The 22,871-nt window shown below is 33.1% G+C and overlaps 3 protein-coding genes across 4 annotated transcripts; all 3 read left to right on the forward strand.

Moving 5' to 3' along the window:
- The first annotated feature begins 44 nt into the window (after positions 1 to 44).
- LOC105121124 (adenylate kinase family protein) lies at positions 45 to 7,510 on the forward strand. Its single transcript, XM_011019651.1, has 20 exons — positions 45 to 402; positions 513 to 617; positions 1,222 to 1,350; positions 1,450 to 1,584; positions 2,100 to 2,246; positions 2,508 to 2,582; positions 2,676 to 2,769; positions 3,722 to 3,774; positions 3,906 to 4,034; positions 4,613 to 4,648; positions 4,716 to 4,796; positions 4,871 to 5,009; positions 5,212 to 5,291; positions 5,393 to 5,458; positions 5,909 to 5,938; positions 6,023 to 6,132; positions 6,599 to 6,736; positions 6,919 to 6,948; positions 7,030 to 7,085; positions 7,193 to 7,510. The coding sequence occupies exons 1-19, from the start codon at positions 196 to 198 to the stop codon at positions 7,052 to 7,054; spliced, it is 1,809 nt and encodes a 602-aa protein (XP_011017953.1). The 5' UTR covers positions 45 to 195; the 3' UTR covers positions 7,055 to 7,085; positions 7,193 to 7,510.
- A 4,698-nt stretch (positions 7,511 to 12,208) lies between these two features.
- On the forward strand, positions 12,209 to 15,400 carry LOC105121126 (sugar carrier protein A-like). Its single transcript, XM_011019654.1, has 4 exons — positions 12,209 to 12,682; positions 13,446 to 13,765; positions 13,949 to 14,575; positions 14,712 to 15,400. The coding sequence occupies exons 1-4, from the start codon at positions 12,538 to 12,540 to the stop codon at positions 15,180 to 15,182; spliced, it is 1,563 nt and encodes a 520-aa protein (XP_011017956.1). The 5' UTR covers positions 12,209 to 12,537; the 3' UTR covers positions 15,183 to 15,400.
- Positions 15,401 to 19,081: 3,681 nt separating this feature from the next.
- LOC105121125 (Translation elongation factor EF1B/ribosomal protein S6 family protein) lies at positions 19,082 to 21,874 on the forward strand. 2 transcript variants are annotated; one of them, XM_011019652.1, is made up of 3 exons: positions 19,082 to 19,189; positions 19,947 to 20,173; positions 21,322 to 21,874. In XM_011019652.1, exons 2-3 carry the CDS (start codon positions 19,991 to 19,993, stop codon positions 21,580 to 21,582), a joined length of 444 nt encoding a protein of 147 aa, XP_011017954.1. In that variant the 5' UTR covers positions 19,082 to 19,189; positions 19,947 to 19,990; the 3' UTR covers positions 21,583 to 21,874. The 2 variants fall into 2 exon arrangements, with proteins under 2 accessions (XP_011017954.1, XP_011017955.1); XM_011019653.1 differs by having other exon boundaries at positions 19,092 to 19,189; positions 19,944 to 20,173.
- The last annotated feature ends 997 nt before the right edge of the window (positions 21,875 to 22,871 follow it).

Raw genomic sequence — 22,871 nt, forward strand, 5'->3', positions numbered from 1 at the left:
TTTTTTCTTTTTCTTTTTCTTTTTTTAATCTTTTGAAGCCCTATAGAGAAAAAAATGGAGGCCTCAAAAAATGGAAAGAAAAGAATCTGTGGTGTCCGTTAATCCGTTATTCTACCAGCACCTACCATCATCACCTCCTTGTCCTCCGCGAAAAACCTTTTCTTTCTTTCTCTCTGCAAAGAAGACTGACATACAATGTTACCCTCTTCAGTGTCCTCTTTCCACACTACCAATGCCCCTTCCACCCCTCTCTCTCCCCTCTCCACTTTCTCTTCTCTCTCTGCCTCCTCCTCTTCTTTTTCATCATCTCTCTCTTTCCAAGAATCTTCTCTTCAACATCGCCATCTTGTCTCCTTTGGCCCCCGTTCCAAAACCCTTTTCGGGATAAACTCCAAACCCAAGGTTTGTTTGTTCTTATATATATATATAAGTGTACTTTCTTTTCCCGGTTTATGACTTGATGTTAAGTACATGTAGTAAGTTCATATGTCTGTTTTCTTTGGGACTTGCAGGGAATATTGAGGGTGAGTTGTTCCACAAGTGGGCCTTTGAAGGTGATGATATCAGGTGCACCAGCATCTGGCAAAGGCACTCAATGTGAACTAATTGTCAAGAAGGTAACCTTTCATCATTCCTGTTGTAATCTTTAATTCTCCTTTTTTATGGTCACTGGTTGGTTGTTTGAAGCACCAGCTTTGGAGTTATTTGGATTATGAGGGTTCACATGGCATTGAATTTACAAATTGGCATTTGGAAATAAGTCATTCTCCCTTTGCAATTCGGTGGGTGGGTGGGGGGCGGAATTTGAATTGCACAAAAGAAGTTTTAATTATTTGCGGTGGGATGGATTGAGGGAAAGGAGAGGGTTAGTTTACAATGCGTAATTGTTTAGAATGAAGAAGATTGTCATATATTTACAGGATATAATCATCTTTGAAAATGAATTGGAGAGAGTTTTCCCCTTTGATTAGAAATTGTGTTTAGCTTGTGGCAGAGTATCTAATCGGCTACTCCTATTCGACCTTGTAGTTGATTTCATTTTATTCCGAGAGTAGTTTGTTTAGGCTTCATTCTCTCCAGTCTATCTTCTCACTCAGCTACTCCTAATGAATTTTGGAGTTGATTTCCTTTCATTGAGAAAGTAGCTTGTTTAGGTCTTATTGTCACGAGTCTAAGTGATGATTACATAGTCTCATATTCTATTCTTGTTGATTCTTACAGTTTGGATTGGTGCACATATCAACTGGTGATCTTCTAAGAGCTGAAGTATCTGCGGAGACAGAAATTGGCAATAAAGCTAAAGAGTTCATGAATGCTGGTCGTCTGGTTCCTGATGAAATTGTGACAGCTGTATTATTTCCTTCATGCACCTTTACTGGCTTCTATATTGTTTTCATTTCCTCTCTCAGGTGCCCAAGGAATATTGTCTCATTTTGTCTCATTTTGTAGATGGTGACAGCAAGATTATCATTGGAAGATGCGAAGGAAAAAGGATGGCTTCTAGATGGCTATCCACGGAGTTCTTCCCAAGCAGAAAGTCTTGAAAAATTGAACGTTAGGCCAGATATCTATGTTGTATTGGATGTACGTAAAACAATGATGCTATCATTGCTTATGATTATGCCAGACAATGATATTGCTCCACTTCCAATGAGGTTATTAGGAACTTATTCACTACAAAACTTATTGGACAATACCCCAATATTCGCACAAGAAACAAAATTTTCATACATGGATATCAAAATTTATGTACGTTTTGGTGCTCAAAAAAACAGATAAGAGCTTTTAGGATAATTCCAAAATTGTATGTTGTTTGTGAATCTGCTGTTAGTTTTTCTACCAGTGAAGGAATATTAAATATATGTCTTTAATTGTTATTGTCTTCAACGTATCACATACTTTGAATGCCAACACTGGTTTTACATCTGTCATATGTCCTAACAAAATTTTCTCCTATATATGGGATGCTTTAAATGTTAAATGCTCAGAGTAAGGGAGAAGGTTCTCTGTGATAATATACCTTGGCATGCATTATACATTTTTCTAGCTCAATCTTTCCGTGTCTTTTATATTCATGAGATGTATCTTTTAATACTCAGGTTCCTGATGAAATTCTGATCGACAGATGTGTTGGTAGAAGGCTTGACCCAGAGACAGGAAAGATTTACCATGTGAAAAATTTCCCTCCTGAGACCGAAGAAATTAAAGCAAGACTTATAACACGTCCAGATGACACTGAAGAAAAGGTATGACACTGTCACAGTTGTTCATTGCTCATCCTTCCATTGTGACATGTACAACTGCGAGTTGAGAAATACTTCCCTGTTTAATTTTTTCTGCTTCTCTATAGCTGTATACCAAGAGATTTTATCCCTCCTAACTTGAGGAAAAGGATGCTTGTTTCTATAACAAGCACTTTACACAAATTGTGTATCTGTTTGGAAACTTTAGCTTCTTTTTTCCATCTATATGCCATGTGTATTTGATGCTTTTCAACTTGTCTTTAGGTAAAGGCACGTCTTGATATATACAAGAAAAATGCAGAAGCAATCTTGTCCACCTACTCAAACATTATGGTTAAGGTAATTTCAATTTTTCTTATTGTTATTCTATTTCACTTATTCTGCTAATTTTCTGTCTATAATTTTTGTTTGTCACTTCATCTTAAAATGCAGATTGATGGAAACCGGTCAAAAGAAGTAGTCTTCAAAGAAATAGATTCTTTGTTATCTCAAGTGCAGAGAGATGAAGTAAAATTGGTAAAATCTGGTATGTGTTTTCAAGTTTTGAAGTGCTTTATGCTAGTTTGCACAAGATTTATATCTTTCAGAGATCAATATTCTCTCCTTTATCTGGCTATCAAAACTACTCTAGAAGTGAAAATATTGTTTGAATCATTTTGATAGACTCTTGATTTTATCTTGTGCTTAACATCAGTTGTTCACTTGTTTTAAATCAACTTAGACTAATTACCAATCCACATGCTGCTTCTATGACTATGTTATTTGAAGTGAATGCTCTTCCTCCATTGTGCGAGCCCGAAAACCATTAATTTAGATTATTTTTTTTTGCGTTGACAAACTGTTCTTATCAATTTATAAAACAGATTCTGCTACTCATCAACCAATATCCTGATAAGATCTCCCTATGGCCTCTGCCTAGTGTGAAAAATAATAGTTTTCACAAGAGGAAACTTTTTTCCCAAATTAAACCTTGCATTTCTTTTGGAACCTAAATGATACACTTTTTAAGTTGTTGACCTTTTCATTTTGTTTTATTATTTCACAATTGATCTAGAAAGTCTTTTAAATTTGCAGCTATCTAAATATGTATATAAGAAGGAAATGAGTTTATCCTATTCCATTACCTTCTCCCTATGACTAGGTCTTTTGCTTAGAGCAAGCTGCAAAGCAGGTTCTTGCTCCTAGTGAAGCCAATAAATTGCTGAAAATGATATTTTTTTTCTTCTGTGTATTGTTACTTCCACACATGTTGCTTCCTACATGCCGTTTCTGGAGCCATTGAGTTTGCAGCTTTAATGTTTATTATTTATTACTTGGTAATTTGAAGTGTAATGAATGTTTTCTGTCCAAGAAACTTAGGTGTCAAGCATGCATGATCTAAGATTCTAAAGAGACTCGTGTGAATTTATGTCATATATCATTAAGTAACATCAATTGATTGAATTCTCCATCCTTATCGTGTTCTGTTCTTCATGCAGAAAATTCAGTTCCTGAAAGTGGAAGTCGCTCTAGCCAGGCATCAGTTAGCCAGGTATATGGTTAAAGCTATGTTTTCTACAAGTCAACGGTAGCTTTTCTTTACCCAAAATTCGTTTAGATTTTAAGAAAACTCCAAGAAGTAATCCTGTTATACACCCCTTATTTTTCTTTAGCTCTTTACAGGATAAATGGAGAGGAATTCCCACTAGATTAAATAATATCCCTCATTCCAGAGAAATCAGGAATTATTTCTACGATGATGTGCTGCAAGCCACAGAGAGAGCTGTAAATGATGGTAGAACAAGATTAAGGGTAAGATGCAAATGTTGTGCATATTTTTTTCTACTTGAAACCCAACAGCCTTGATCTAGCAAGCAACACAATTTCTGTTTACTCAACCAGAAACTTTGCTTTCTTGTGTTGTAGTTATTGAATTTCACAGTTTATTTAGCATTGAGGTAAGACATTGTTGGCAAACAGCAGAACAAATATCTGTTCTATATCATTACTAAGCTAGATACAAATGCTCCTATGCATTTTTTCTTCAAACTGAAACAATAAAGTGTTTCATATATGGTTAGAGGAAATTTCTAGGCCATTCCTCCCTTTTCTGGTGCAAAGTACCTTTTTTAAGAAGAGTAGCTAAACCACAAACTATGTCATTATCTTTGCTCATAGGCTATAAACAAGAACATGTTGTGTTAGCATGGTACTAGCATAATGCTTCTTTTATGCATGACTGCGTGTTCATGGATGATTGTTTTGGAAGGTTTACTGAATTTTAGTATATTGTTATGTAGTTTTTGGATCTTATGTAGTTTTTGGATCTGGAAACATGTCTATACCCATTGCATATTAACTTTTATGTGAACCGTGATCTACATTGACAGGTGGACATTAACATTCCAGAGCTGAACCCGGAAATGGTAAGGAAATTCTTCTATTGAGTTACTGTATGTTTGTTCAGACTTGACCATATCTTATGATCCACAGGATGTTTATCGGATAGGTACCTTAATGGAACTTGTTCGAGTCATTGCTCTTTCATTTTCAGATGATGGAAAGCATGTCAAGGTAATTTAGCTGTTGGGATACAATTCTGCAACTGTTTTTTATTCCTATCCTGTTATTCAGAGTTTTTGAATCAGGTTTGTGTTCAAGGGTCTATGGGGGAAGGTGCACTTGCTGGAATGCCTTTGCAACTGGCCGGTACTCGAAATATTCTGGAGTTCATGGATTGGGGTGATTATGGTGCTAAGGGAAACTTCATCAAGATTGGTTCTATAGGTATGGGATTGGATTAGTAAGTGATTTCATGCTTCCAGTATATGATACTTTAGTCATGCATTTTTATTGAAAGTTAAGTCTTATGACAAGTAGGTTCACATATCTTTCATTGTATCTTTTAAACTCATTATCCGGTGCATTAATAACTTAGGGAACATTGTTTAATCAAATTCTTCATTTATATTTTTTTTCATCATTTCAGGGGAACAGGAGGTCAGCGAAGAAGATGATTTGTTCATCTTAGTGGCTCCTCAAAATGCAGTAGGGAATTGTATCATAGATGTAAGTATTTTGGAAATTGTGTCATCCCGCCTTCTGAAGAAATTTACTAGGCATACTTTAGCTGCATCTTTTATTTTTTAAGCTTGAGGTTGAATCTGCAGGATCTAAAAGCCATGACTGTTGCTGCTGGGAGCCGACCAGTTATTCTTATTAATCCAAGGCTCAAGGTTGGGATTATTATCTAAATTCATCAAAATTTCCTTAGAAAGATTTCTGCTATGTCCATCCTACATTTCATGTTTGGAGAACAATTAATGGCTGTGAACAATTCATGGTGAACATAACATGCTTTCGAACATGCAAGAATTACCCATTTCATCCAAAAAAACTGTCCTCACAAAGAAACTAGCCCTGTTGATCAAACTAGCAAGGTTTTGCTTCTCTTTTTCCCTTTTCCTTCTAGTTATCGGGGAAGTGAAGAAATAAATGTTTGAATTATTAAAAGCATTTTATTTTGGTGTTTTCAGTATTTTATGCACTCTGTTACTATGCTTAATGTATTACCGTCCTCTCTTGTTATCAAACTCATGTTACTGTTAAAATCTTAAAATTTCTTGCCTGGAACACATTTGTGTGAATAGTATTTGACAAATCCTTTTGAATCCCTTCAAATTCAGGACTTACCCGGTTCTAGTGGTGTTATGCAAGTAAGTAGTATGCTACCAGCGAGCTCATGTAATTGACATCAGTAGGAGTTATCAGTTCATAAATCCTAAGTTACTTTCTTTTAGACAATGGGCCGGGACAAGAGACTGGAGTATGCTGCTTCCTTTGAAAGTTGCTATTTCTTCCGCCTTCTCTATTATGCAGGAACTCAGTATCCTATTATGGGAGCTCTCAGGTATGATCACCATGAGATTAATACTTTTTGAGGTAACCAAAGTTTATACCAGATATGATTGTTATTAGGTTTCATTACATGAGATTCTAGAGTTTCCACATTCTACTTTCAACTTACTTGTTTTGGTACCGATCTAGGTAGTGACTTCATTGAAGGGGTTTTTTGTTCTTTTTCGTTTTCTTTTTCTTTTTTTGTGGCCAAGTCATAAATCAGATCTTGGTAACACTTTGTTCTTTTGAGGAATAATCCTTAATAATTTGATCTTATGAGCCATAAATCAATCGTATATAACCTGCCTGCCTAGACCGGTGTCTTTGTTGTCTGTTGGAAAATATCTGATGTCTGCTAGAACACGCTGTATGGAAACTAACAAACAGATTAATGGGTTACCCTGACAAATTCTTTTCTTCCGGAAGCATTTTTGTGAATGAAACAATGTGAAACAATCTAATTGTATGATTTTTAGGATGTCTTACCCCTATCGTTATGAGTTATACAAGAGAGTGGATCAACCATCAGGGACAGAGAAGTACGTGATCTTGTCAACATTTTCTGAAAAGCCAAGTACTGATGATGTAAACGATGCATTCATGGGGAAACCTAGGTAATTTATGCTTGCACAACTGGTGCTTTGTGTGTTAAGGAGGCTGCAAAGTTTGCCATCCGTTTCTTAGTTTTTAATCAAAACTACACGTGTGCTTGTGTTTTGCGTATACATGTGCATATTTGCAAGTGTAAATCTTGCTCCCATGATGAAATCGTATTATTCTGGTTTATGTTTTGCAGAAACGGAGCTAAGAAAGCCTCAGGATTTTGGTAAGAAACATCCATGTTTTCCTAAATTAGCACCGTCACTATCATCTTTTTCATCGAGTGATCAATTTCTTTCTCCTGTAGGGGCTTCTTGAGTAGTGTTTTCTGAGCGGAAAGGACTTTTTCACGTCAATATTTCAGTAAGCATACTATAACAGAGCCACTGTGGCCAATAGAATCAATACCTTTCTATCAGTACCAACTGAGAACAAAAATGTGAAATTCTCATTCAGATGTTTGGTTTCAGGAATTTGCGAGAGTAACCGTGAAACCTCGGATATGGTTTGATGACCTTACACTGAATAGGTTTTTTTTTTTTTTTATCATTAGATCATAGCATTATGTAAAGAACTGATGTTTCTTTTACATAACTCAAGAACAGTGTACATTGGTTGTCTTAACCTGTCTTCGAAGTTCATTAGAACTGCCTATAGTCATGCAAACTGCAATCTTAGTAAGTGGGGAGTGGCATACAGGCCATATAATACTTGTCGAACTAACCGTTCATCTATTTCTTTTGTGATAAAAAAAAACAGGGCCTTTAGCGTCTTAGATTTCAAATTAAGAGAGTGATTGTTTTTACATTTTACATTTTTATTTTAAATTAATATTTTTTTATATTTTTAAATTATTTTGATGTGATGTTATCAAAAATAATTTATAAAAAATAAAAAATATTATTTTAATACATTTATAAATAAAAAATATTTTGAAAAATAACTATTATTAAACCCTCAATTACTCTTTAAGCTTGAACATTAGGGGCCATACTTTACCTGCCTGGTTGAAAGTCTGTTCTCGTGTGCGGCACAGAAAAATTAAGGGAGTATCAGAGAGTGATAATAGTCTCTCTTTTTTAAGTAATTTTTTTGTTAGAAAATATATCAAAATAATATTTTTTTTGAAAAAAAAAAGTTTTTATATCAATAATTAATTCTCAATTGTGCCCTCAATAACTCTTTAAGCTTGAACATTAAGGGCCATACTTTACCTGCCTCGTTGAAAGTCTGTTCTCGTGTGCACAGCAGAAAAATTAAGGGAGTATTAGAGAGTGATAATAGTCTTCTTCTTTTTTAAGTAATTTTTTTTGTTAGAAAATATATCAAAATAATATATATTATTTAAAAAAAAAATGTTTTATATCAATAATTAATTCTCAATTGTGCCCAAGAGTTGCGACTGGGGAATTCCACCTGGACGGAGGTCACAGATTCAGGTCTTGGGCAGGCTGAGATGGAATCTGCAGTTAAGAGCTACTTCTCACTCTGTAGAAATGAAGTCAGCAAGGCCTTCTGTTGAGCTAAAATGCATGGTTGGGAGTCAAATTCCATGTTAAATACCTTCACCAAATCTTCCATCCTGAGGCACACTCTCCCTCGGTATCCAGTCATGCACATTATTCTTCTGATCATGCTGCTCAACTTGTCAAATTAATATATGAAGCTTGGCATTTTAAAATAAGATTATGAATGTGTTTAAATTAATATATAAAACTTGGCATCTTAAAATAAGATTATGATTATAAATGTGTTTTGAAATGCGGTATAAATTATATTTTTTAAAATTATTTATTAATGTTGACCAAAGAAGATTTCCACTGTGGTAGCACCATTTCTTTATTGGACGCCTATTGAATTTATTTGGTGTTGCAAAATAAGAGGGAGCAATAATTGATTCCTTAAGTCATTACCACTAATTCTGGAACTTTAATTAAAAATATTTTCACATGGGTTATTGATAATGCTTGTTTTCGTGGTTTGGTTTGTTTATATTTTTAAAATAAAAAATTAATTTTTTTATTTTAAATTAAAATTTTTAATACATATTGATATCAAGAATATATATATATATATATTATAAAAAAATATTATATATTTTAAAAAATAACTATTATTACATTACTGAACACTACTTTTAAGGATATACAGTTCTTTTCAAGACTACAATGATATAGAGATTATTGGCATTGAAGAAAGCTTTGAAATCAAACCCATTCATCATTGAGTTTGATTTGATTAATCTTTTTTTTGCCATTTTTTTGGGTGTACAATAAGGAAATGAGATTCAGATGATGGTGATCTGTGGTCCATGGTGGAACATCTCCAATCAGTTTTCCTCGCCATTGATGATGAATAAGATGGAATTGATTTTATTATAATTTTATTCCTTTCGTGCTCCATATCCAGGAATCAAGGGCCTTAAATTAAATTGTAATCATTTTTTATATGAAAAAAAAGGGTAAATGTGTTGACTTTATTAATAATTAACAAATAACACTAATGGTTATTCATTATTATACTTTTAAAAAATCATATCAACAAAATGATGTGTTTAACATTCATTCTTTATTTAAAAAATTATATAAAAAATATTTGAATATAGTGAAATTCATAAACTAGGTTATGGATCCGACAAGTCAACTCGAGTCGATCTAGATTAATTCGGTTTATCGCAATTTTAATATTTAAAAACAAAAAAGAATATTATCTTAAATACTTTTAAAATAAAATTCTGTTTTTATCTATAGTTCAATTAACTTTTAAAGTTATATGGTTAGGTTTTTTTTTTTTTACATTGAAAAAATTTATACATAATTTTAATACCTGTTAGTTTTTTTTTTTGCATTGAAAAAATTTATACATAATTTTAATATATTAAATCAGGTTTAATGATAAAATCAAAATAATTACATGACATGAATATTCTTTTCCAGTCACTTAATTATTTCAAATCTCCATCATTAATACGCATATTTTAAACCTTAAACCTTGAAATATATGGTAGCTCGCATTTCTTATAAGAATATAATCTTCTATATTGTGATGGTAATAAGAGAACAACATCACATATATAACCTGCACACTTATGAATATGAAATCTGAAGTTTTATCACTAAACCTCCTTGTGTACTTAACATAGAAATTAAATCCTGCCCGGATAACGTCGAGTTTAATAAATTAATTTAAATTAATATTTTTTTTAAAAAATCAAATTATTATTTTATTAAAAAATTAAATCAAGTTTTAATCATCAAGTTTATCGTATTGAATTGAGTTAAAAATTAACTAAATCATAGATTAATCTTTAAATTAATAAAATTATTTTAAATTAACTTTACATTAATTGTTTTTTGTTACATTGGGCTCGTGCTAGAAAATAGTAGTCAAATTATAAGTTAACCTTGTATTAACTTGAAATATTTTTTTTTACTATCAAAATTAATAACCATAATATTTACAGGGAGTGTGTAATTATAATTTTTAAAAAATTATTTTTAAAATAAGCCATCAAAACATATAAAAATATTAAAATTTTTAAAAACATGATTTACACGATTTACACCTCGCTCCAGCCATTCTCTTAATACTTGACAGCTTCGTAATAGTACATCGATGCAACAAAATAACAAAATTCATAAGGAAATTTTGTTGAAGAGGGTGGCTAAGGAGGAAACATAAACGACAGGATTAGACAGATTCCTGTAAAAATCCTTCTATAAATTTGGTTATATTCCTATTGATATTCTCGGTCTGTGAAAATTATTTTCAAGTAAAAAAAAAAAAAAGAAGTAAATATCGACGGATCATTAATGAGGCTCAACTGTATCGGAGAAGGGAAGAGGTGTGCATTAATGAAGGGATTGACTTCCATTACATAGAGACATGTTCTTGATCTCTCCATCACACGCATCATAGAGATATTAAACTTGTCAAAACATGGCGGGCAGATGCCACTACTTCAAGTTTTATTAAAAAAATAATAATAAAATAAATTGATTTAATATGATTGGATAAAAATTCTAGTTGACTGAGAACTCAATTGATTAAAAAGATAATATTATTTTGATTTTTAAAAAAAATTATTTTAACCCAACTCTTCATTCGAATCTTATCCTAGATTCATTCTTGGTTGGTTTTAATAATAATGATACAGGTAGATCGAGAATTTATTCCTACTTGCATCTTGATTATTATTTTAATATAGTAATGTGATAACTATTGTTTTTTAAAATAATTTTTATTTGAAAATATATTAAAAATTTATTTTTTATTTTTTAAAATAATATTTTTAATATTAAAATATATAAAAAAAACTAAAAATATTAAAAAAAAATACAAATTCACCCAAAAAAAAAAACAGCACACCACCAGTAAACCTTAATTAATCCGGTAAAAAGACAACGGGCCATTAATCCCATCTCTCCCCTGCCCGAGCCACCATTGACTCTTGGGAAAGCAAAGGTGGGAGAGATAGAGAGGGTGGCGCGTGGGGACCTTTGCTAGGCATGTGCTTGTCCAGGTAAGTTTAATGAATGGATATCAGAATAAGAGACCTTGGCATGCAACGAAAGCATATAGAATGAACAATTCAAAATTGGAAAAATTAAAATACAGATAATTCTTTTTTTTAAAAAAAAAGCAAGAGAGAATCAGAATCTTATATCCAACAAAAGGAAGCTAGCAAACTCTCATTAAAGTCTTGCTATCCACAAGTGGAAAGAAGACGTAGATGACGAGATGGATCTGGAAATCAATATTAAAGTCTTGCTCTCCTGTCTGTATTTACATGGAAATGACTGGACAATATAATTTTCTGCTATTCCAAATCCATACACAGTCACCTCAAAGAGTATATATCGCTCCATTGGTGTGATAACTTATATATATTTCTTTTTATCTAATCATGGATAAAAGAATGTTTAATTAATCAATTCTTTTTTTGGTTTTTTACACTATATTCCATTTATATTTGTGTTTTAAATCTTGATTTTGTAGAGATTAAAACAATTTTGTTTATTTATTTTATATAAAAAATCTATCCCACAACGGTTTTAATTAAATGTATTATTCTAAACTTATTTTTAAAAAATAGAAACTAGAAATATTTTTCTTAAATTTCTAGTTTCTATTTTTAATACAAAAATGAAAGCTTAAATTTTTAAATTTAGATGTTCGGTAATAACATAGGGTTTTCGAGTTCCTATCCTAGCATTAAAAAAGAAAGAAAGAAAGAAATTGTGAAAGGGTGCATATAAAATTAAGAGGGTAATTGCTTCTATGGTAGATCTTGGTTACCATGTCTTGTTTAAGCTATATGGAGATGTGTTAAGAGACAATGTTTTTAGTATTTTACTAGAAATGGTGCCAAAGATAATACGAAACCTAAAATATGAAGTTTGAATTTGAATAACATATTAAAATAATTATTAAATTTAAACTCAATGTATAATATCATATTAGGAGAAAATTGCAAACAAAGACATTGTAAGAAACCCATAATATTAAATTTGGATACCATATATTTTACTACCAAATTGACTCCTCAATGACAACACATTAATATCCACCCCAAACTGTATGCTGTATTTTGCCTAAAGCCATCCATCAGAGTGACGTGCTACCCCATGTCTGTGCAAAGTTATGGATAAACCATTTTTTTTGCATGCTTCACACTATAGTTTCTGATTCCCACATGATCAGAGTTGAAGTTATAAGAGATTGATTTTTCTTCTGGTGAATTCTCTCTGGAAAACCAAGAAAAGGGTCTGTGTCTCTCTGTTGATTCTGGTTGAAATTTGCTTGAGCTTTGAAGATGGCAGGAGGGCATTTTGGGCCGGCTGGTGTGGCCAAGGAGAGAGCAGAGCAGTATCAAGGGAAAGTCACCTTTTCTGTCATCATTGCATGTGTTGTTGCTGCTGTTGGTGGCTGTCTCTTTGGCTATGATATTGGGATCTCAGGTGCTTAATTTTTTTTTCACTTTCTCTTGATCAAAAGTTGATAGAGATGGATATATAATATATTCTGAACTGCTGTTGTTTTTGTGTAAAACTACGTTGAGAGAATATTCTAGTTGCGGAGAGGGTGAGAGTTAGGTGTCAAAGGCAATAATGAAACAGAAAGTGAAAAGTTTTCTGGATATCTGGCATAGGAAATGGATAAAACAAGACTTCAAACCAAAGGGTCTTCTTGCACATTTCTGAAATTATAATGTCGATGAAAGATTTAAATCAATAAGCGATCATTCAATTACTGCCCAAAGAAATGAGAAATTTGTAATTGTAATATTGATATTAATCATTGGCAGAATGATGAGAAACTGTGATAATTTCTTGAGGCTCGTCTTGAAAAATAGATGTTGTTGGCAGCCTATTGGTGATATCTTCTCCAGCTGGAAACAGATAATCTTGACGTAACCAGTGTTTAGAAGACTCCATTGACCATCGTTGATAATGAGGATACCAGATGAGCCCTCCTTGTATGATCATTTTTTGTTGAATTTTCCTTGGAGATATCATGTTGATTCAATTTGCAATTTGGGTTTTTAATGTTGTCATCTTAACTTAAGGATCATGATGATTGGAGATCAGTTGGCATCAATCAACCGAGAAATGTTATGAAAAGTAAAAAAACAATATCTTGAAAAATGTTGGAGTTCTGTAACCTCTTGGATTCTGCTTCAAAAACTGAAATTTTTGTTATATTAACTTCAATGATTAACAGGAGGAGTAACATCAATGGATGGATTTCTTCTGAAATTCTTCCCTGATGTTTATGAAAAGAAGCAGCATGTACATGAAAACAACTACTGCAAGTACAATAATCAAGGATTATCAGCCTTTACATCTTCTCTCTACCTTGCTGGTTTGGTTGCATCTCTGGTTGCAAGTCCTGTTACAAGAATTTATGGACGTCGAGCAAGTATAATCTGTGGTGGTGTCAGCTTTCTCATTGGAGCTACCTTAAATGCCTCGGCCATCAACCTGGCAATGCTTCTCTTGGGTCGAATCATGCTTGGTGTCGGCATTGGATTCGGAAATCAGGTACTCCATTCTGCTTCAAGATATTTCCTGTAACAAAGCACATTCTTTATCCTAAGATTTGGAAACGAATTGGAATTGTGGTGATCAAAAGAGAGCGGATGTGTTGCAACAATCCTTTAGTCTTTTCTCTTTTTTTCCATTTTACTAATATACTAGTGCATCCATGCTACTCTTGCTTCACAGGCTGTCCCAGTATACTTATCAGAGATGGCACCAACTCATCTTAGAGGAGCACTGAACATGATGTTTCAGCTAGCAACCACCACCGGAATCTTTACGGCGAACATGATTAATTATGGAACCCAGAAGCTTGATCCGTGGGGATGGAGACTCTCCCTAGGTCTAGCAGCAGTTCCAGCTGTCTTGATGACAGTGGGAGGGATAGTTCTGTCCGAGACACCTAATAGTTTAATAGAACGAGGAATGCAAGATGAAGGGAGAAAAGTCCTCGAGAAAATCAGAGGAACTAAAAATGTTGATGCGGAGTTTGAAGACATGGTGGACGCAAGCGAGTTGGCTAACTCGATCAAGCATCCATTCAGAAACATCCTTATAAAAAGGAACAGGCCTCAATTGGTTATGGCAATCCTGCTACCAGCGTTTCAGATTCTGACAGGAATAAATTCTATTCTCTTCTATGCTCCAGTGCTGTTTCAAAGTATGGGATTTGGGCGCAATGCTTCCCTCTACTCCTCAGCTGTGACTGGAGCAGTTCTTTGTTCCTCTACCTTTATTACCATTGCAACAGTCGATAGAGTAGGCCGGAGATTTTTACTTATCAGTGGTGGAATACAAATGATAATATGCCAGGTAAACATGCACTACTCTTTCATGTGCATTGGCTAAAGCAGCCCGGCATGTGTCAATTCCATAACTACATCATAGAGGGTAGAACCTTCATCACCTCTGGCCTCAAATAACCATAACTACTTGATTTGTGAAACAGGTAATTGTTTCTGTAATCTTGGGGTTGAAATTCGGGGACGACCAGCACCTATCAAAAGGTTTCTCCGTGTTGGTTGTCGTTATGATTTGCTTGTTTGTTCTAGCCTTTGGATGGTCATGGGGCGGGCTTGGCTGGACCATTCCAAGCGAGATATTTCCGCTGGAAACCCGATCAGCTGGACAAGGCATTACAGTAGCTGTAAATCTTCTTTTCACTTTTGCTATAGCTCAGTCTTTCCTCTCCCTCCTCTGCGCGTTCAAGTTTGGAATCTTCCTCTTCTTTGCTTGCTGGGTTCTTGTCATGACCATTTTCGTCTACTTCTTCCTCCCCGAAACCAAGGCCGTTCCTATTGAAGAGATGATATTCCTGTGGAGAAAGCATTGGTTCTGGAAGAGAATAGTGCCTGGGAATCCAAATGATGAGGGCAGCTCGACAGAATTAGGTGAAAGAGTTGAAAGGACAACAGACTGACCTTGGCAGCATCTAGTGATCAAGACATCGTACAAGAAAGGCATAAATAAACATGCAATTCACAAAAAAGAAAAAGAAAAAAAAAAAGAGCATGATTGTTAGCCACGTGACCTTAAGTAGATGGATTAGGATGTTCAAGCACGAGACCCAACCCCGCGTTATGTAATGATCTTATTTTTACATTATCAATTTAGTTATCACTAGTTTATTAGGCCGCATTTTCCCTGTTGGTTTCAAATTATTTGAAACGTAAAAATATATTCAGATTGTTAAAAAAATTTCAATATTATCACTAAATTTGGTATAACTATTTAAACTAAAACAAAATCTTGCTACCGAAACTCGCATGCCTAGCTCATTTTTTGTTGTTCATCTTTTTTTTATAAAAAAAAATACATATAATATAATAAGGTAAGAGAAGGTAACTTGGTCAAACTAAATTAAAGAAAAAGAGAGAGAAGGACAAGAGGAGATAGAGAGAGAGAGGAGATGCAGTTATCTTGTAGATTGAAAAGATTGAAAAATTATTATTCATTTAAAATGAATAGTCTTACCATATTTTTTATCTCCTAATAAAAATAGACGGGAAGAATTGAGGGGAAAAAAAAGGGATTGAGCTTGTTCTAAACATGCTTTACATAGTAAGCATTATTCAATAATAAACGACATTATATTATTGAGCTAAATGATAAAAGAAAAGGAGAGAAAGAAACGAGTTTGTCCTAAACAACCATGAATAATATGATTAAGTTCGAGACTTGTTTTGAATGTACTGATAAATACTATTATAAATAACAAATGTTATTTATAAATAATAAATAAGACTATATTCTAAGGGATGATAGAGAAAATAAAAAGATAGAGCTCAGCTCAACTGAACTTCTTTTTCTCTGATTTTATTTTATTTTATTTTTTGTTGTATTATCATTTGTCAATTAAAGTCTTGTAAACATAAATGTTTTGAAGACTTTAACTAACTGAAGAGGGAGAAAGAAAATACTTATAATGTAAAAGTTTATCTTTGTGGCTATAATTGCACAAAAGTGTCACTTGTATATGCATGCCTTTGAATGCTTATTTGTTAAGAGATTTTTGTCAATATTTAATGGAGAAATATACATGATATTTCTAGATACAATAATAACAAGGACTTGAAGGTAATTAGTTGTAGAAACCTTGAGACATTAGTTATGAGAACTTAGAAAAATATGGTTACATGCTGAAGACAATAGTCAAAGAGATTTGGAGATGGTGGCTATATAGACCTTGAGAAATTTAGTCATAAGAACCTGGAGACATGACTAAAAAAATAGATATACTTATGATTAAGAGTCTGACTAATTGTCAAATCTGTTATCATTTACACTTCTGCCATTTATAAGCTATTAGTCATTAGTATTATTCATGGAGTAGTAAATTGAATGTAAAGTTTGATTAGAACGATCCTTGAAAAATACTATTTATGAATAATAATGAATATTATTCATGGATACTGAAATCAATTTATGCATAATACTATAATAGTAAATTAGTAATACTATTTATGAATAATAAAATTGAGTTATGCATTGTACTAGCTCAGTCAAAATAAAATATTATTTTATTAAAAGACAAAAGATGAAGATTTAAATCTTTAAAGATAATCCATGGATTATTTGATCTTAGGCAGTAGTGTAAGTGTGTAGGCCTCTCTCCTTAGCTCTAAATGCTTTTCTTTTCTCACAAACTAGTAGAGATGACCTATGATGATCAATCATTTTATTTATTTTCTAAGTGCATGACACTGTTAAGTGTCATAATGAAAAAAAATATAATTTATTTGAGTCTTTTGTGTCTTAACCACCTTTCATTGTAGGAAGTCTTTTTCTTAAATAATAACTAGAACCTTTATCTATGTGGTGGTTAGATGCGTGGCTATGAGCTCGAGAAACATTAGACAATAAAGGTTGTGCTCTATAATGTTCCTTTGGGTATTCTTATTAAAAATAATGGCTTGGTAGAGACTTTGCCCATACATGGAAGTATGGGTGACCTTGTCTAGTCATACTAACTTTTTCCACACTAATGTAATTTTTCATCGTATGTTTAATGCCAATGATATTTTTATCATAAAATATGTATAATATTTTTCATAAAGAATAGTTATAGTCCTTATTGATAAGAGCTTTAATGGTGATAGGTTCAAGTAGATTCTACACAGTTAACATTTCTTAATTGAATCTTTAAAGATATATCCTAATACTTTCATCTTCTCGCTTTGTCATTATGAAGAGTTATGTGATACTTTTTTCTGGCAATAATTCTTCTACTAAATTAGAGATGAGTTCTATATAGAGATCATGAAGACTTTGGATAAAGCCAAGTTTAACGTTATGATATCATAACTTAGTAGATCTATGAAAAGTTATTGAAAAAACTTTGCTCGTAACATCAATGTCTTGTGTGAAAAGTTCTTATGATACCATAACTTATTAGATCTATGAAAAGTTATTGGAAAAACTTTGCTCAGTGTCTTGTGTAAGAACTAAAATATTTCTCATATTTTATATATACTCTCATGAGTTTATGAGTCTCTTATAGTTATCTAGATTGAATTTTGCAGAGACATAATTTTTTGAGAGTTGAGCGTGTAATATTTTATAACAAAGTGGAGTCTTTTTATGAGCATTGTACTGTGGCTCATAAACTCGTGGAGTCAATCAGTATTTAAATTCTTCTCAAATAATGAACAAGTAAAAATTTAAAAAGATAAAAATGATATTTTTATGTACAGCGAAAAGAAGTGTATTTTTTATATAATAGAGAGATATAAAGACAAGTGTTTAAACCCTCCCTCTCTTTCTCTCAAAACTGAAAATATATAGCTTAAATTTTTTTTAAAGAAATATCTAATAAAATATATTATTTTTGAATAGCATGGATAATGATAAATAATATTATGCAAATAATATTATTTATTAATAGTAAAACGAGGTAAGACAATACAACTTTGTCAAATTGGGCCAAAGGAATAAATAGAAAGAGAGGGGAGAGAGAGAAAAAGGAAAGGGAGCTACCTTGTAGTTTAAATGTGTTGAAAAAGTACTATTCATTTATATTATATAATTTCATCATATGTTATTTCTTTTATTTTATTTTTATAATATAAAAGTACTATTCATTTATATTATATATATACTTTGAAAAAGTATATTTTCTTTTTTTTTAATTGAAGAGAGGAGATGAAGAGAGAGAAGAAAGTAGAGCTTGGTCTAACTAAATTACATAATTCAAAACTTATTATGAATAAGCTTTATATAGTAAATACTATTTATGAATAGTAAATAAGATTACCAAATTAAGTGACGAGAAAGAGAGAAAAAAAGATGGTGAGAATTGGTCTAAATGACTAAATATTATTATCAAGTATGAGTTTCGTTTTGAATGAATTTTGCTTAATAAATATTATTTATAAATAGTAAATAAAGCTATACAGAGTTAGGGAATGAGAGAGAAAGTAAGTAAATAAGATTACATCAAAAAATATTTTATAATATTTTAGCTTTATATTTTAAAAAGAGAAAAATTTATTCGGAATCAAATTAAAAAAATAAAACTCAACCAAAGCAAAAAAAAAAAAACTTGATAAATCAAAATCTGTCAAAATATTCCAACTAAAAACCCATTCATTCCATACCTATTGCTTTAACTAGGATAAGATACTGTATTATCTGATTAAAATTGGGTTCTCTCCTAGTTTGAAACAGATTAGGCATTTTACTCTTTATATATTTTTTTTAAAATATATTTATGCGCAATATAAATTATTAGATTTTTAATACGTCGGCTCGCATTGAGGCCCATTAATTTCCTTGGGCCTGGCCTTGTGCTCTTATGCTGTCTACAGTCGTTTCTGGTCCCAAAAACAAAACAGTACAAAGCAAAACCCGGAAGCAGAGCGACCAAGGGTTTAGCTTGCGTTTCCAAATCCCAATCGCTCCAGTGAGTCTAGAACCCGCCGCCACCAGGTTCTCTCTCTTCTTATCTATCAGTAACAATGTTCTAGATGTTATCGCAGTTATCTTTTTAATTTTCTCTTTTAAAGTAAAACAAGAAAAAGAAATCTGCTTCTCCTCTGTTGTTTCTCGAGATTCACTACACCTACAAAAAGAACAGAATTTTTATTTTTTTCATCTTGATGTTCTGACATGATTAATCTTACCCTTTCGTTGTTTTATAAAATGGGGCAATGAAGTATGTTTTTGTTTTTGCTGGTAATAGCAATGAGCATTTGGTGTTCGATGACAGTTGGGTCTAAAGCTTTGGACTGGCGATACATTAAAGAGTGTTATCAAATGTTTTTATTGCAGCTGGCCGAGCTGGTTGGCTCTAGTATTGCCATTCAGTAAGTTAATACAGCAGCATATAGTAAAACTAGGGGCACAAATCAGCTCTTCATGTAGTAGTTTCAACAGTGCAAGATAGATGGTGCCCTACACTGTTTTGAAATTTATGCAAATACTGTTTTTTTGTATATCAGAAAATGGCCGAAAGGGTTTTGAGAGTTTCGTTTCTCTTCCTTAAAAACTATATTCTTTCTTTATTGGCTGATGTTTCTGTAAATATGATAATGGTGTACTAGGTTTTGCTTTGAAATTTGTTTGCTTGTCTAATTTATAGCTATTGATTTTAATATGCTTGATTGAGACATTAGAATTGATGTTTAGAGAGACCTAATTGTATAAAAAGTTTTGTTTATTCTAATGGACGGCTCTGCTTCAGCAGTTTGGTAAACTAGCTTGGATCGAGGAAGATAAGAAAGAGTGAAGATGCCTCTTTATGATTGTATGCTAATGTTGAAACCTCATGTACGAAAGGAAGCATTGATGGACTTGGTTGCTCGAGTAGGCAAGCATGTTTATAGTAGAAATGGTGTTGTCACTGATATAAAATCATTTGGCACTGTTCAACTGGGGTACGGTATTAAGAAGCTCGATGGTAGACATTATCAGGTGAATATGCTGCTGCTGTGGAATTTGGTATAACTCAGCAATGCTTCTTATTATGTTGTAAGATGAGCTCACCATCCTCTGAAATCTGAATCCTTTTGGTTTCTTCTTTCCGTATCAAGAATCTGTGTTTTTTTATTAAAAAAAATGGCAAGTCTTTTGATTCATTATGTTGATTGCAAGTTCTCTTTTATAAACTTTTTATCTTGGGATTCTTCCAGTTTAGGGATTTTGATTTAGTGTCATACAATATCAGAGTAAACTAAAACCTTGAAATGGCTGCAGGGTGGTTTAATGAATTTTTAAAACCTTTTGTTTAGTGGTGATGGATGGATGTTCACTACTTTGTTTAGAGTTCCTCACTGCCTCATTTATTAAATCATTTCCAAGGAAATTTCACATCAAGGATGACCAACTATAACATGCAAATTTTACTGGAGGAAGATATGCTGGATGAGTGGGTGGTTTTTGACTGTGGTCTTAGGTCTTTATAGTTACAGTGACTATGGGATTAGAGCAGGTACACATGCAGATTTTATCCCAAGTCTTGCTGTTACCAGCCAAAAAATATACCTTGAGATGATGAAAGATTATTCAATGATAGTGATAAGAAACTTTTTTGGAGAAGGAACTGATGATAACTTGGAATTTCATAAATAGGGAAAAAGAGGATTTTGATAAAACCACTCTCCTATCCATTAAGTATTTTTGAAATTGGTGCGTCTTGAAATTGAAAATTTCTCAATCTGTACTCATATCCAAGGTCTGCTAGCGTGGCTATCTTTGTCTTGTTAAGTCAAACTAATTTTGTTGGGTCCTTTCAGTTGAGTTTCATGTTAAGTTCCAAGGAATCAGTGTGGACACCCCTTGATAAGAGCTTTCTTTTGAATGAATACTATGTCTCTGGTTTCTTGCATGTAGAGGCAATCAAAGCTGACTTTAATAAATTCTTGCCCTGAATCAGAATTTGATGCTCTATTGGGATTACTAATAGTGGGATAGTTCAGGTTAGATGAACTCCTTGGAACATTCTTGCCTTAGCAGAAATATAATAATTGCACCTTCATCATTCCTGACTCCCAAGAGCATCATTCTGATTTCACTTTCACTGGACATTTTTATGAGTTGATTGGACTATTATATTTGATTAGGGCCAACTGATGCAAATAACAATGATGGCCACACCTAACATCAACAAGGAGCTGCATTACTTGAACAAGGAGGATCGCCTGCTGCGTTGGCTTCTTGTTAAACACCGGGACATAAAATTTGGGCTAGAATTCATGGATGAAGATGATGAAGATGGCGAGTTTGATTTCAGTGAATTCCCTCGGGACAGCATTTTTGACAACGACAACAGTGATGATTATGAAGACAGCAGCCACGATGAGGACGACGATGGGGACCAATAATCACAAGTAATGGATTTCATAACTGTAGTCGTTCTAAGATTAGGATTTTATTGGCATTACCTCTGCAAATGTATGCGGTGTTGGGAGTGAAAATATATATTGATAAAAGTTATCAGTGTGCTGTTTGTTTGAGCTTGAGCGCGGGTGATGGGCCTGCCTCAACATGTAGGTTGCTAATAGATTAATGTCATTGAAGATGAAGATGTCACCAGTTTGGTTTAATTTCATCTGCATCGTGCATTTGTCCGTTGAATAATAAATTTTCTAATGTTCCCAGTTCAAAGTTTTCCAATCTCTTTAAACATCAAATCTTGATATGCCTCATTGTTTGTGCCGGCAGACGAAAGTAAAAGGAAACCAGTGAGAATCTGACGGAGTCACCTTATGCCGTGGCAGGTAACACTGAGTTGCGGGCACGAATAACTCATGGGTGTTAATATTTATGAATGGTTTGAAATCTCTAGTCTTTCTCAGCTTTCTACACTGTCCTTGAATGAATCCAGTGAACAAAATATCATGCAAGAGGAAATAAGAGCTAATTCGTTGACGGATCTTTCTTCTTGAAGTCATTCAAAATGTGGTACCACATCCAGTCCGTACCCTATTATTGCCTAATTTCCAATTGTGGGCGAATTGCACGGCGACCGTGTCATAATGGATGCCAGAGCAACAACTGCTGGCTCAATCAATATCCTTGCGTGATCACATAATTTAGCAACCCCGTCATTTGAGTCGGCAGATCTGTCTTTGACCCTACTTTTTTAGGGTGGACGTGAAATACAATACAGGTGGCAACGATGCGCACGGAGCAGCACATGCATCCCAGTCGATCAAAATGTTCCGTGAGACAAGAGGGTCCCGCCTACAGAGCCCAGATCATGCAGGCTGGTGTCACCAATCAGTCAACCCTCCCTCGCCTTTCTTATCCCACCAAACATCCACGTGGCAACGTCTAAGCCGTACGTACGCCTAAATATTGTGCCCCGCCAGGGCCTTTAGCTGGGAAACTACAAATCAGTCCCCCAATTACATGTACAATCTCAATTGAATCTTCAAAAACTTAAAATTACAATTAATAATATTTCTCATCATCAAAATCAAAACTAGAGAATTAACATCTCTCGTTTAGAATTTTGAGACAGAACAAAATTTAAAATTATAATTAATTGTCACACGTATCCTTTATTTTATATTGATTCTATATATCTTAATATAAACATCCAATTTATAATTTTATTCTGTTTTTTAAAGAAAGAAAATAAAATTCATACATCTATATTATTTTCTCA

The sequence above is a fragment of the Populus euphratica genome, unplaced genomic scaffold (genome assembly GCF_000495115.2).
Source record: "Populus euphratica unplaced genomic scaffold, PopEup_1.0 scaffold31.1, whole genome shotgun sequence".
Classification (NCBI taxonomy): domain Eukaryota; kingdom Viridiplantae; phylum Streptophyta; class Magnoliopsida; order Malpighiales; family Salicaceae; genus Populus; species Populus euphratica.